General features: G+C 49.6%; 1 protein-coding gene across 1 annotated transcript in view; it reads right to left on the bottom strand.

Annotated features, from left to right (window-relative positions):
* Positions 1-607: 607 nt before the first annotated feature.
* LOC106561399 (teashirt homolog 3) overlaps positions 608-15,395 on the bottom strand; it is a 21,592-nt gene continuing 6,804 nt past the window's right edge. The window contains exon 2 of the mRNA XM_014125338.2: positions 608-4,905. Coding sequence (XP_013980813.2) covers positions 1,592-4,905 — 3,314 coding nt within the window. The 3' untranslated portion in view covers positions 608-1,591. The remainder of the gene's footprint in view (positions 4,906-15,395) is intronic.

Genomic DNA, 15,395 nt, shown 5'->3' with positions numbered 1-15,395 from the left:
ATTGTTTTGATACCATAATAAACTCTGCATTCATTTGGTAACAGTGCGTGTATATTCACTTTATTCATGGTCTCAAGGATGCAGTGTGACCTAGCAGTTAAAGTCCGTGTTGTAAATTACAGTACCTCATGAGACAGAATAGGAGTTTGTGTCCTAGCTGTTTAGGGATGCAACTGCTAAGTGTAAGTCTGGCTGTGAGGATCTTCTGTATGTCTGCCATGACCATTAACCAGTGATGTCCCAGCTCCTGTGTCCCTAGCTGACTCATGGTGATGACATTGATGCCTGGTGGTAATCAGCCCACTCAGCCTGCTGTTGCTCTCTCCTCCAGTGGCTTGTTTCAGGAACATCTGGTGGTTTACATGCAGCACGCACCACCTGGCAGACTCCTCGGTGCAACACACCCTGCTCTTAGCTCGCACACACTGCTTGGTTGGCCTGTGCAGACAATACAGTCTACTACACAGATCTGAAGGCTCTGCCTGCAGTAACTAACCGTGTTGTTGTGGATGCAGACTCTACTTTCTGTAGTGCATTTTGGGACTGGGTAAGAGAATAAATTCAGGTCTAAAAAGCATTTGTGATATTTGAAGAAACAACAGTTGCGTGAAGCAATTTAAGTCAATTTAATAATAGAAGCAACAGGGCATGAACAACGTTCCATTTCATATATTTTGTTTTATCAAATAACATTTAGAAAACTATTGTGCAAAACATATTCATGTTAGTCTTCTTCAAAGGCTCTGCACCAGTGGATAGTCATAGTCCTCTTAAATGAGGAAATATAACAAGTATGCATAACAGCAAGTGGTAAGCCTATATACTATATGTACATTTTTACATAGACCTGGATTTTGAGGTCCCCTGACTTGATGATAAGCAATGTGGCAGATTTGACAGATCTGCAACACAAACTGTATATAAAATGTGATGTAACAGACTACTATGTTGTCAATTCATTTGGCAAATTCTCAGAAAGAGCACTCCCATGTTCTTACCAGATATCTTACAGTAAAAATAGACCAACTAAAAACTGACGCACCAAACTTGTTTTGAACTGTCAACTTGTCAATGCATACATGCAGTTCAACAAATGTATATAAACTTCACAAAATAAATACATTGTCATAAATCTGAAATGACTATACTTTCCAAAGGGAAAGTTCACCCAAAACACAAAATGACTTAAATATTTCCTAACCTTCAGCGAAGAAAACAAATGTTAAGTGTGTATCGTGGTCCTTCCTGGTCAATAGACAACTTACGGTAAAAGGTAAGGAAACACGTAACTTTGCAATTTGAGCAAACTATCCCTTTGAAAGCTGAATATTCATGAACTATATCTTCAACATATGAAGTTAATGTCTTTCGAAATAGAGAAAAATACAGACAAGCAAAGGCCATGGAAGTAAATACCATGTGCTGACACGTAACAGTAGTTAATGGCATCATTGTGCATTTGTCACACACTTCATTTGTTTTCTTTTTTCCTAAGGAACATTTTCAAATAATTTTTTTTACAGCGTATATTCCAGTATGTCCAATGCTGGCAGCACTCAAGTGTTTCTATAATGTAATGTCAATTCTACTTCTAGTGTTTCTCTATCTCAGAGACATACAGCAGATGGTCCTCCGGGGACATCCCGTGGCTCTTGCTGAGGTGGAGCTTGATGGCATGCTTACTGGCAAACTTACGGATACACAGCTGGCACCGGTACACAGTCCCACTGCCCTCCTCCAGTGACTGGGAGGAGGGTGGAGAAGAGAGGAGGAAGGGGTCCGGTAGGGGCAGTTTATCAGACCCGCCTTTCAAGGAGTCCCTCAGGGTCTGTTTGGGGGAGAGCTTGGCCAGGTCCTTCAGTCTGAAGCCCAGGTGGGCCTCCAGGTGGCAAATGTAGGCAGTGGGGGTCCGGATCTGTGAAGCACACTCGCTGCAGAAGAACACTGGGTGGCCCGAGTCCAGGTTCTTGAGGAACTTGGTCCGGCCAGTCCTCCTCAGCTGGTACTTGACGTTGGCCAGCCAGTGGCTGATGGTGGTCATGGAAAGACCAGTGAAACGGGACACGTGCATCCTCTCCTGGGGGCTCAGGTCGGACATGATGTACTTCCCCTCGGACGTCTGCCTGAGGCTGGAGGAGAACTGGGCCTGCAGGAGGATCAGGTGCTGGGGGTTCCAGTTGGACTGACGGCCCTTCCTCTTATTGGCCATGGACCCCTCAGCATCCTCTGCGGTGGTGGAGCCCACCATGTCTGTGACCCGCTCCGTGATCCTGGTCCGTGAGGGGGGCATGGAGATGTGGTGTGCTGATTGCGTCAGGTTCCTCAACATGTCGGAGATGTCCGACAGGGCGTTTTCATGGTGCGGGCTGCTGGATGTGAAGGGAGAGACCACGGTCATTTTAGCAGGGGTCACCATTGAGGAAGGGGAGATGGAGGAGGCTGTTGAGGAGGGAGTCAGAGGAGCAGAGCCAATAGAGCCCCCTCGATCACTCTTCCCTTTGGTCAGGTCCATGGGCTGGTCATCACTGGACTGACAGACACTGCTACGAGCCACGGGCACAGTTTTTTTTTTGTTGTGCGTGGGGGGAGCGGCCACGGCGGCCCTCTCGGCCATACTCTGGCTCAGCCTGGACAGCAGACTGAGAGGGTCCTGGCTGGGCAGGGTGGGCTTGGCTGCTTTCCCCAGGTGGACATTCATCACAGACTGAAGGGCACTTAAAGGGTTAACAAAGGGCTGCTCCAGAGGGGCGTGGCCTGTTATGAAGGCTGTGCTGCAGCTCAAAGCGGAGGCAGGTGATTGGACCATTTCTCTCAGGCGCTCTCTCTCAGACGGTGAGACCCTGTCGCTATGGCTACCTCCGTCGCTGCTAGCCAGGGTCACTGACCTCCACTCTCGGGGTGAGTCTGCTCCAGTGGATTCCCACCCCTCACTGCTACAGGGTGAGAGGTTCACCTCTTTCTTGGGGGACACCTTGCTCTTTACCCTCCTCTCCACTTTGGCCACTTTCTCTGTCACCTTCTTCACCAGCTCCTCCATGGCCTGGAAGTTGTTGAGGTGGGGGAGGGCAGAGCTCTGACTATCGGGTGGGGAGATCAGGGGCTGGGACTTGCTGAGGGAGGAGAGCCCCCCCTCCCCTCCAGTGAACAGGTACTTGACAGGGGAGCTCTTCTCAGGGCTACCCTGGGGCAGCTTCAGGGAGTTGGGGAACTGATAGGCAGCATGGATACTGGGGTATCCCCCCCAGCTGGGGTTACCACTCTGGGCTTTGTTGATCGCTGATGTCACGGTGTTCTCCAGGGACTTGAGGATGTCGAAGCCGCCCTTGGGGCTCTCTTTCAGGTCCTCCTCAGTCAGATAGTTATACTTGGTGGAGATGTCAAACTTCTCCTCCACCTCATCATCATCATCGTCCCCGTTCAACACCTGCTTGTCATGGCTGACCATGTCCTGGGTAAACTCTTCCTCCATCTCCTCTTTCTTAATGTCTTTGAGAGGAGGGGAGATAGCCGGGGGTGATACGGCAGAGGGTGGAGGAGGGGAGAATGTAGAAGGAGCTAATGGGATAGATTGAACCTGCTCCTCATTGGGGGGCGTGGCCTGTACAGGGCTGGGGGACATGGCCTCTGGGACTGGCCTACCTCCTCTCTTACTAGGGGGGTTGCAGTTGGTGACCCGGAGGAAGTGACCCGTCACCATCATGTGGGCGGTCAGCTCCTGCAGTGTATTGTGGGAACTCCCGCACTCCATGCACTTGAGGATCTGGGACTTGCGAGATTCGAACTGCCATGCATAGCTGGCGCCGTTCTGGTGGCCGAAGCGGTTGTTGGGGGTGATGTAGGGGTTGGAAGCCTTGTTGGATGGGATGTTGTGGTCACTACCTAGGAAGGCTTTGGGCTTGGGGGTCACCTCTCTTGAGCGTGGGGAGCCAGGGAGGTCCAGGCTCCCAGAGAGTGGGCCTCTCTTCCTTGAGATCATTTTGGCTGCCACAGGGGCCATGGGTTCCTTCAGAGGCACTTTCTGGTAGTGTTTGGTCTTGATCATGTGGACGCTCAGGTCCTGCAGGGACTCGAAGGAGTGGCCACAGTACATGCACTTCAGCACCTTCGCGGCATCCTCCTTGCCCTCCATCTCCAGCAGGGAGCGCTTGCGAGGCTTGGACCAGCGCCCCTTGGCCCCATTGGCTCCCCTATCGTGGTTGTCATCGCGGTAGTGACCCGTATCATTCATGTGCACAGTGAGGTCCACCAGGGTGTCGTAAGCAGCGCTGCAACCCTTGCAGCGAAACTTGCTGGCCCCGGTGAAGATGTTGCCGTACAGTCTGGGGTTCTGCCTGTGGAGCTGTACTGTGCTGAAGATACTGGGCTCAGAGGGAGGAGGGTTGTGGAGGCTCTGTGAGGCCTGCTGCTGCAGGGACTTAGCCACTGCAGACTGGTGCCAGTCATAACTACTGCTGCTGCAGCTACTGCTAGTGCTGCTAGTCCGCGGTGGCTTCTCCACGGGTGTCGGTGTCTGTGTTAGGGTTGAGTTAAAGTTCAGGGGTGACCAATAGGAGTTTGTCAGGAAGCTGGAGTAGATTTCCTTCATCTGTTCCAGGGTGTCCTGCGCCAAGGGAGCGTCCAGGCCCGAGGGGGTCCCTACCCTCACCCCTGCGCCGTTCAGAGGCTCTTTGCCAGGCCCCTCCTCAGATTTTACCGAGGCGGTCTCAAAGTCTGAGAGGGGGTCGCTGGCCTCGCTCACGTGTGATTCACTGTCCATCTCCTGAGCAGAGAGCTCAGCCCCAGCAATGGAGTCCTGGTCACCCAGTGGCTCTTTGGTGAGAAGGTCATTTTCTGAGCTCTCTCCCTCCTCTGGAAAGTCCACGTCCTCTCCTTCCACCTCCTCCTTCATCTCCTCTGGAGAGTAGGCTGGAGGGAAAACAGAAAAGAGAGCGAGTTATATTATGGCCAGTGAACACTGTGTTAGTAGAACTACTGTAGAGAAAGTTTATCTTCTACGGGTGCCTGAGGTCTCGCAGGAATAAATGAGCCATCTGTGAGGGATCCGAGTTAAAGCCAAGTTGAGAAATGACAGTCATCCTATTTCACCTCATCAACCGTTAAGGCAAGCCAGTGTTTATATACTACCCCAGCCACATGTATAACTTACTGATGCTCCGCTCCCCTTTACTTTGTTTATGGCGGGGAAAAAACTAATCTTGGCAAAAACATAATGTGCCATTTTATTTATCTCAGGGCGCAACAGCTTGAAATGAAAGCTGAATCTGAAATTAATGAAGCCCAATCGTGCTGTGGCATTCTCCTCTGGGGTAATAAATTAGTTGGATCAACCTCCATCTGTCAGTTAATATGTCTGACGCCTCTTCATCTGCCTCCTTACATGCACATGCCATCCACATTAACAAGGAAGTTTCACTCATTACTAAAAAAGGGAAGCGGGATTTATGACGATAAGACTATGGTAACATTTTTAGGGTCCGCAATAAACCATTTAAAAAGCATTTATGAATTCTGTGTTCACTACTTGTTCATAATTACTCCGACTTTAAGAAACTATTTAGTAATTATTAGTAAAGCATTTTTGCAGTCTCTAAAGTGAGTGCCATTTATGGTTCATAAATGTTTTGAATGACCACTAATTTCTCACAAGAAAATGGGCATGCCATTGGTAGACATTCCTGTCAACACAGGATGTTTAAGGAAATATACACATACACACGTGTGAATAACTATCTTACTAACATTTACAAATGTGGGAGTAATGATTATTAAATGGTGTGTACACTGTTTGTAAATGCCTTATAAATGTTTTATTATGGACCCTTAAAATAAAGTGTTACTGACTAGGTAAATGTTAGAATGACATTTTTCAATGTCATCTAGATTGATGCCAGTCACAACAGATTATCAAGAGTGATGTGGATTATGAGTATTGCAGACAGGGCAGGAATGGTTTTTGTAGCCCTGAATGTCTCCCTGAATGTCCCTCACAGGTGCTGGTGTTAGGCAAACACAGTATCAGGACATCAGACATTTCCTCAGAGAGAAAGAGAGGGAGGGAGAAAGACGGAGGGAAGAAGAGTGTGAGGTTGAGGAGAAGACAGCGGCAACACATAAGCGACCGGTCACTTTGCATGTGTGTGCCTTCAGCTCACCTTAGACAGGTGACTTGTTAGTGTGTGTGATGGGTGCCTGGCCCTAACAGATCACAGGGGACACAGACCCCTCCTTCAGTGCCCACCTCCCGTCCTCAGAGATAGACGGTCCCCTGTAGTGACAGACTGTCCCCCACCCGGGTCCCCACACACCATCACTCTGACACAGCTAAGTGGCACAAATGTCTTAGTGAAGGCCGCGTCACCAGCCTCCTCCCTCTGCCCCTCCCCTTTCTGTCCACTTCATTCTGGACTCAACCCCCCACCCCAAAAAAACAAAATCTCCAAAACAATGAGCAAAGATACTGGGAACATCTTGTATACTTATGACAGATATAGATGCAGATGAGCATACTGGCTCTGCACACACTGATCCACCATCCCAAACACCCACCCACCATCCAAACCATTCAACCACCAGCCCAACCACCCATCCACCAGCCCAACCATTCAACCACCAGCCCAACCATTCAACCACCAGCCCACCCACCCAACCAACCACCCATCCACCAGCCCAACCATTCAACCACCAGCCCACCCACCCAACCAACCACCCACCCACCAGCCCAACCATCCATCCATCCATCCAACCACCAGCCCAACCAATCAACCAACCATCCAACCACCAGCCCAACCATCCAACCAACCAACCAACCAACCACCAGCCCAACCATCCATCCAACCAACCAACCAACCACCAGCCCATCCATCCAACCAACCACCAGCCCATCCATCCAACCAACCACCAGCCCATCCATCCAACCAACCAACCACCAGCCCAACCAACCAACCAACCAACCAACCAGCCCAACCAACCAACCACCAGCCCAACCAACCAACCAACCAACCACAGCCCAACCAACCAACCACCAGCCCAGCCCAACCAACCACCCAGCCCAACCAACCACCAGCCCAACCATTCAAATCAGCCAACCACCAGCCCAACCATCCATCCAACCACCAGCCCATCCATCCAACCAACCACCAACCCAACCACCCGCCCAACCATCCATCCGCCAGTCCAACCAACCACAAGCCCAACCAACCACAAGCCCAACCAACCACAAGCCCAACCATCCATCCATTCATCGAACCACCAACCCAACTAACTAACCACCAGCCCAACCAACCGCCAGCCCATCCATCCAACCAAACAACCACCAGCCTAACCAACCACCAGCCTAACCAACCACCAGCCTAACCAACCACCAGCCTAACCAACCACCAGCCCAACCATCCATCGAACCACCAGCCCAACCAACCAACCACCAGCCCAACCAACCAACCACCAGCCCGACCATTCAAATCAACCAAGCACCAGCCCAACCATCCAATCACCAGCCCAGCCCATCCATCCATCCAACCAACCACCAGCCCATCCCTCCATCCATCCAACCACCAGCCCAGCCCATCCATCCATCCAACCAACCACCAGCCCATCCATCCATCCATCCATCCAACCACCAGCCCATCCATCCATCCATCCAACCACCAGCCCATCCAACCACCAGCCCAGCCCATCCATCCATCCAACCACCAGCCCATCCATCCATCCAACCACCAGCCCATCCATCCATCCAACCAACCAACCACCAGCCCAACCATCCATCCAACCAACCACCAGCCCATCCATCCATCCATCCATCCAACCACCAGCCCATCCATCCATCCATCCATCCAACCACCAGCCCATCCATCCAACCACCAGCCCAGCCCATCCATCCATCCAACCAACCACCAGCCCATCCATCCATCCAACCACCAGCCCATCCATCCATCCAACCACCAGCCCAGCCCATCCATCCAACCACCAGCCCAGCCCATCCATCCATCCATCCAACCACCAGCCCAGCCCATCCATCCATCCATCCAACCACCAGCCCATCCATCCATCCATCCAACCACCAGCCCAGCCCACCCACCAGCCCATCCATCCATCCAACCAACCACCAGCCCATCCATCCATCCAACCAACCAACCACCAGCCCATCCATCCAACCAACCACCAGCCCAGCCCACCCACCAGCCCATCCATCCAACCACCAGCCCAACCATCCACCAGTCTATCCATCCATCCATCCATCCAACCACCAGCAAAACCATCCAACCACCCTATCCATCCATCCAACCAACCACCAGCCCAACCATCCAACCAACCACCAGCCCAACCATCCAACCAACCACCAGCCCAACCATCCAACCAACCACCAGCCCAACCAACCACCAGGCCATCCATCCATCCATCCATCCATCCATCCAACCACCCATCCAACCACCAGCCCAACCATCCATCCATCCAACCAACCACCAGCCCAGCCATCCAAACCAACCACCAGCCCAACCAAACCAACCACCAGTCCAACCATCCATCCATCCAACCAACCACCAGCCCAACCATCCAACCAAACACCAGCCTAACCAACCACCAGCCCAACCATCCAACCAAACACCAGCCTAACCAACCACCAGCCCAACCATCCAACCAACCACCAGCCTAACCAAACACCAGCCCAACCATCCATCCAACCACCAGCCCATCCATCCAACCAGCCACCAGCCTACCAACCACCAGCCCATCCATCCAACCAACCACCAGCCCATCCATCCATCCAACCACCAGCCCATCCATCCATCAGCCCAACCAACCATCAAACGACCAGCCCATCCAACCAACCATCCATCCAACCACCAGCCCAACCAACCACCAGCCCAACCAACAGCCTAACCAACATCCATCCATCCAACCAACCAACAGCCCAACCATCCATCCATCCAACCAACCACCAGCCCATCCATCCATCCATCAGCCCAACCAACCATCAAACGACCAGCCCATCCATCCAACCAACCACCAGCCCATCCATCCCTCCAACCATCAGCCCACCCAACCAACCACCAGCCCATCCATCCCTCCAACCATCAGCCCACCCAACCAACCACCAGTCCATCCATCCATCCATCCATCCAACCACCAGCCCAACCAACCATCCATCCACCCACCAGCCCAACAATCCATCCACCATCCATCCACCATCCATCCATCCACCCCAACCAACGAACCACCAGCCCATCCACCCACCAGCCCAACCATCCATCCATCCACCCACCAGCCCAAACATCTATCCCACCAGCCCAACCATGCATCCCACCAGCCCAACCATCCATCCATCCATCCATCCATCCAACCAACCACCAGCCTAACCAACCACCACCAGCCCAACCATCCACCCACCAGCCCAACCATCCACCCACCAGCCCAACCAACCATCCAACGACCAGCCCATCCATCCATCCATCCATCCATCCAACCACCAGCCCATCCATCCCTCCAACCATCAGCCCACCCAACCAACCACCAGCCCAACCATCCATCCATCCACCCACCAGCCCAACCATCCACCCACCAGCCCAACCAACCATCCAACGACCAGCCCATCCATCCAACTAACCACCAGCCCATCCATCCCTCCAACCATCAGCCCACCCAACCAACCACCAGCCCAACCATCCATCCATCCACCCACCAGCCCAACCATCCACCCACCAGCCCAACCAACCATCCAACGACCAGCCCATCCATCCATCCATCCAACCAACCACCAGCCCATCCATCCCTCCAACCATCAGCCCACCCAACCAACCACCAGCCCAACCATCCATCCATCCACCCACCAGCCCAACCAACCATCCAACGACCAGCCCATCCATCCATCCAACCAACCACCAGCCCATCCATCCCTCAGCCCATCCATCCCTCCAACCATCAGCCCACCCAACCAACCACCAGCCCACCCATCCAACCAACCAACAGCCCATCCAACCAACCCATCCACCAGCCCATCCATCCACCAGCCCACCCAACCAACCACACACACACACTATCCACTTCAAATCCCACATCCCCTACACACAAAAACATCCAGTCTAAACAAAAAAGTAATTGCTGGAATAACTCCCATTTCCAGTGCTAACAGCCAATCTCAGGGCGGGAAGCGGGTGGCGCTGGTCTGATGTGGGCCCTGGGGGTGGTGGGTGTCAGCAGGCAGGCAGCCCCACTGAGAGGGCCAGTCTAATGGGGACCTGACAGGTGTGGCCTAGTCTCCCATCCTGCCCGTAGATTTGGTTTGTCACTGGGTATCCATTAACTGCCAGTCTCTACTGATCGCCTGCGACAGCTCTGATCAAAAGATGTCACCGGGCGCTGTGCGCCTGGCAGGGCCTGGCACAGCGGTCGTAAAGAGAGCCAAACAGGCTGTAAATAAAATGACATGATCACTTCCCTGGCCTCCCATGTCCTGGACACAATTATGATAATGTGAAAGGAGGAGGTAAATCGCTCACCGCTCGGCAGCAAACCGGCAGGGAAGATATCTCGGTCGTTGTTTTTTTCCTCTCCGCTTCCGGATGGTGTTTGTGCGAGTGTCTCATTTGAAGAAGGAAATACAGTCAGGATGAGGTAGCTATGTTAATGTGTTTGTATCCAGAGCAGCTGGTCACAGATGTCAGGTTTAATCACGGAGGTTATGACTCTGGCATTAGCAGGCAGGTTGAACGAGTCCTTAAGTCTTATAGTCTTGACCTATCATGAACATGTCTCACATATTTCTTCAAATCTCTGTTCTATCTTTATATGACCACTTTTGGTGAAAGTGCGCCAGTCATCTAGCCATTCTTTCTTACTGTTGCATAAAAATTAAAAAGGGATCAGAATTTCAAGGTCCTTAAAAAAATAAAAAATAAATAGCTTTTCTGGCTATTTAAATACAGACATATACAACCTACTTTAGGTTACTGTTCATTAGTGTAAAGTCTAGACAGCCAAAGAAAGGAAGACTAAGAGATGGCCAAAAGGGCCTCGCAAAAACAAAACAAAAATGGCCGACCAGCAGTCAACGGTCCCAGGCAATTTAAAATGCCAAACAGCCATTACATCTGAGCACTATCTGTTAATTTGATCCCCAATGACTGATCATCCATCACCGTGGGTGACAACCACCATCCAATTATTCTCCCTGGCTTGACTGACAACAGAGGTGATTTATCACGCTAATAAAATATGATGGGTTTTGTGGGTTCATTTTGAGAAACAGAATGGATTATTAAGAAATCAGAATACACCTGGATGGATAATTAAGATGGCTACACTCTCATGGGTTCTTTAAAAAGGTTATTTGTGGTGGGGTAGGGTTCTACATGGAAGCTTTGTCATCTGAGGAACCCTTTATGGTTCTAGCTAACACCTGTTTTTTCTAAGAACGTAAAGTATCTGGGTGGTGTATTTGCTAATAGTGGTTGTGTGGGCTTTATCATGATTAAATCTGCCAAACGCTGCACTTTGGACTTAGTGTGGGAGGCAGTTTCACATCTCAGTCACGCTTCACACAGGAATAGCAAGACCAGAACACACACACACACAAACAGGAATCTTTCACATGTAGAGAAACACATCCTGCACGAACACAAACTAAACCCTACAAATTACAAATATAGTCTGTCGTCGGTTGCAACACACACATACAGGCGATGAGAAAAGACAGTGACATCTTTGGCATGATCACGGCATTCCTGTGGAGTATCAATTTCATAAACATTAGGGCCGCAGACGCGGACGGATAGATCATTTGATAGAAATGCTGGAGAGACATGGGATAAAAAGGTACAGCAAAAGTAAAAGAAAGGAAACCAGGCCCCCTCTGACGGTAGATGGTATAATCAAAACAAAGCATGTCTCAAAGTAAGAGGCACACCCTAGTTCATCATCAGTAATCATATAGTCACAGTCTGGACTGGAAAGCTTGTCGAGAGAAGGAAGCAAGACACGATTTAGTCTACAACCAGATTTTTTGACGTTGAAAGAAAACAAAACATGCAAACTGAAGTTATCAATTTCTAAGAATCAACCTTTAAGAATGGTAAGGGTGTTGTCGGATCTCTGTTGCCCCTCAGTCCCTGCTCCCTACACAACTAACCTCCTCAGTCATCCTACACAGCTGGGGAAACAGTAGAGCTGGGAGCCAAATCACGCACAACACCGGGGTAAACAGGATGTGTAATCACTACTACCAAAGTCTGCACTACAACCACTTCATGACACACTGTAACAGCTTACAGCTAGCGACAGGAGCTGAGCAGAGAGCAGCTGAAAAGTGGGAGAGGAGGGAGAAGAGACGGAGGAGTATTATATTCATTGGTGGTCCAACCACCGCCTAGCCTAAAGCTGCAGACGTAGACAGTCATCTAGCACCGCAGCAAAATGTGGGTCATGAATATTCATAGGAAAGGGATGCCATCACTAAACGCTCTCGTTCTGCAACTGTACCACATAACAATAACAGCTCCACAGCAAGGAGGCTAGGGTTGTCCAGTTAGAATTGGCTAATGCTAGCTCGAGTTAGCAGTGGCTATTTAAACAAATCCAAACTGTAGATTAATCTATCCTGGCCCATATACTGCTTTCAGGGTAACTGGAAAAAGAGGTAGGTGTGAAAAAAATATAGTATTTAAAAGGGAAAATCTTTCGAGGATCTGAGGTGGTAAGGAACAACACTCTACAGTAGAGTTATGATCATAGCTAGATCACAGGGAGGGTACTGAGAGCGCAGAGAGTTAAACAGGGCCTCACAACACGGCGGACAAGTTTCTTATTCCTGATGTGTTCTTTAACTGGGACCTCTCACCCTTAAAGCAACACAGCCCCTCGGCGGCAGGGGGGCTTACTGACAGGAAGTAGCCTTAAAACACTTAGAACCTCCAGGCAGGAAATCACTTCTGCCTCAATCACACAACCGCAAGCCACTGACTTCCACTAGCTCGGTTCCCAGCAGTTGACTGAGTAGAGGATTTAAAAGAGAGGAATAATTTCATACAACAACAGCCTTGTTTGGTTCTGTTAAACTGTCCTAAGATTAGTGGGAAAAGGAAGGAGGAGAGTATTATACTCATTGAAATGTCTTTATTCCATTAGCATTTGTCATGCTAGGCTAACCACTCCTTGGTCTAGCAGTGGTGTTCACCTCGTGGTCTCTGTTGCTAGGAAGGCTGAAGCAGGTGAAATGACACTGACTGCCAGAACAAATAGGCTACAGGTGTCATAAGTCATACCCTCAAGAGAAAGATTTACTAAAATGTAGGAATGGGAATTGCCAGGGACCGCATGATACGATATTATCACGATAGCTAGGTGCGATACGATATGTATTGCGATTCTCATGATTCTATATGTATTGCGATTCAATACTGCAATCGTATTGTGATCTGATGTTCCAAACATATTGCTCATTATATGTCTGCTGCAAAGAGACAAGAGAGAGCATGAGAAAATGAGTTTTGATCAGTCATAGAAATAAAAGTGCTGAAAACAGCTTGGCTCACCATTTAAAAAGAAGATGGAGAACAAACTCCAGTGTTTTTCATCCTATAGTTTTGGCACATGTACAGCCGACTAGCTACCGCTACCTAGCAATTATTATTGTCATTTTACAAATCGATACCTGGGAGTCAAAGTATCTATATAATATCGGCCAAAATAATTTGCCGATATCTAGCTATAGATTTTTTCCCCCATCACTACTAATGTGTGCCTGGTCGCTCAGAAAGAGATGCTCACGACAGTCTATTGTAACTGTACATCTCTGTTCCTATTTTTTAGCCCCTAATGAACGAGGTAATACACTTTGTCCGCTGATTGTAGTGCAGGATGTGTACTCTGGGAGATGGGAAAAAATCACAGATATCCCTCTCGCTCCAGGCAAGCCTTAGGGCTGTACCATGTCAAAGCAGGGGAAGAGAGAGAGAGAGAGAGGCTGAGCAGGCATATATATTAAACTGTACTGTACCCCCAGAATGCTGCACTGTTGTTTTATGACTGTACCTCCAATAGGCAGCTGTATATACAGACCTTTAGGACCTGAGCTATATTGGTTTCAAACAGGTACAGTTCAAAGACATTACGATCTTCCACATACAAAAAGATTAAGGGAGAGAGAGAGACCGTTTCAGATGTTATGTTCTCGCCCTATAAAAGTGTTTAGAAATAGACCCAGTCACAATAACTGATGGATAAATGGAAACAAACAAATGAATACTACCTAAACAGCTTACACAGGTGCAGAATGGGTTGGCAATGGGTTCACAAGTTCAAACATCAGAGTGGAAGAATTCTGTGTTACGGGAAAGCTGTGCTCTCAGATCTACCCTAAACCTATCGTCCAAGACCAAGCACTAACATAGGGTCACATTATCCAGTACTTGTACAGTTTTCTACCCATATCACCCAGTAATTCCCCTCAGCTCTACATCAATCATATATCCTTCAAGATCTACCATGTATGATATATTATCCACTCCAGTACACTTGTCTTACAGTTGCTCTACCCACATAACTCCTACTTCCTTGTATTTGTTCTCATCTCTCTTGTCCACCCCACTATAGCTAGCTCCATAGGTCATATGTTAACTGCTCTTTAGATTAATGTTCTGATGGTGTGACTCCAGCACAGGTCACCTGCCTCTGCCTTATCCTGTACCTAAGCCTCTGCCAGGACATAGGGCCAACTTCACTCCCAACAAACAGCTGTTGCGATGATCGCCTGGCAACGAGGTGGTGATGGACGACCCTAAGATGGATGGCCACCATAAATCACACAACACCAGTGTGTTGGGGGGAGGGGAGAAGAGAGAGAAACTAAAGAAAGAAGGACAAAAACAAAATAACCTTTTCTCTCTTTGTGGAAGAGGCAGTGGTGCTGGCCTTGCCTTGACCTCTCACTGAGCTCTTAGTGGTGATAGTGGTGTAACTGCATGGAGCACGATGGGTCAGACGCCTGACGACCTCATCAGGAAAGAGAAAGAAGGGTTTTGGTCTGACACCTAATGCGTTGAATTGCTAATCTACGCTACACTATCAACTGACTGATTATACATTAAAACGAACCATCACTATTTTTATTCCGTCTACGAAGAAAAGCTCCTTTCACCCACGAAATGGTTTGCCAGCACATTGTTCACTTATAAGACTGGGATCTACTCTTTCAAAGGGCAGAACCCTCCCGGCAAAGCAAAGCAACCTGGGTAGTGTAGTTGAAGGATCAACATCTGATTCGGCCCAACTGCTGTGGCACGGGTGTCTAGTTACACTCAGGCAGAGAGCATGGTCATCCATCACACAGTGAGTGTCTGTCTAAGGCTTTCCACCCTGCCTCTGCTCGTCCTGCTCTCCAGTTACAGCCCTACACGGCCAGCCTA

Source organism: Salmo salar, chromosome ssa10, assembly GCF_905237065.1.
Source record: "Salmo salar chromosome ssa10, Ssal_v3.1, whole genome shotgun sequence".
Lineage (NCBI taxonomy): Eukaryota > Metazoa > Chordata > Actinopteri > Salmoniformes > Salmonidae > Salmo > Salmo salar.
Note: the sequence above shows the minus strand (reverse complement) of the source record. Positions and strands in the feature narration are given on the sequence as shown.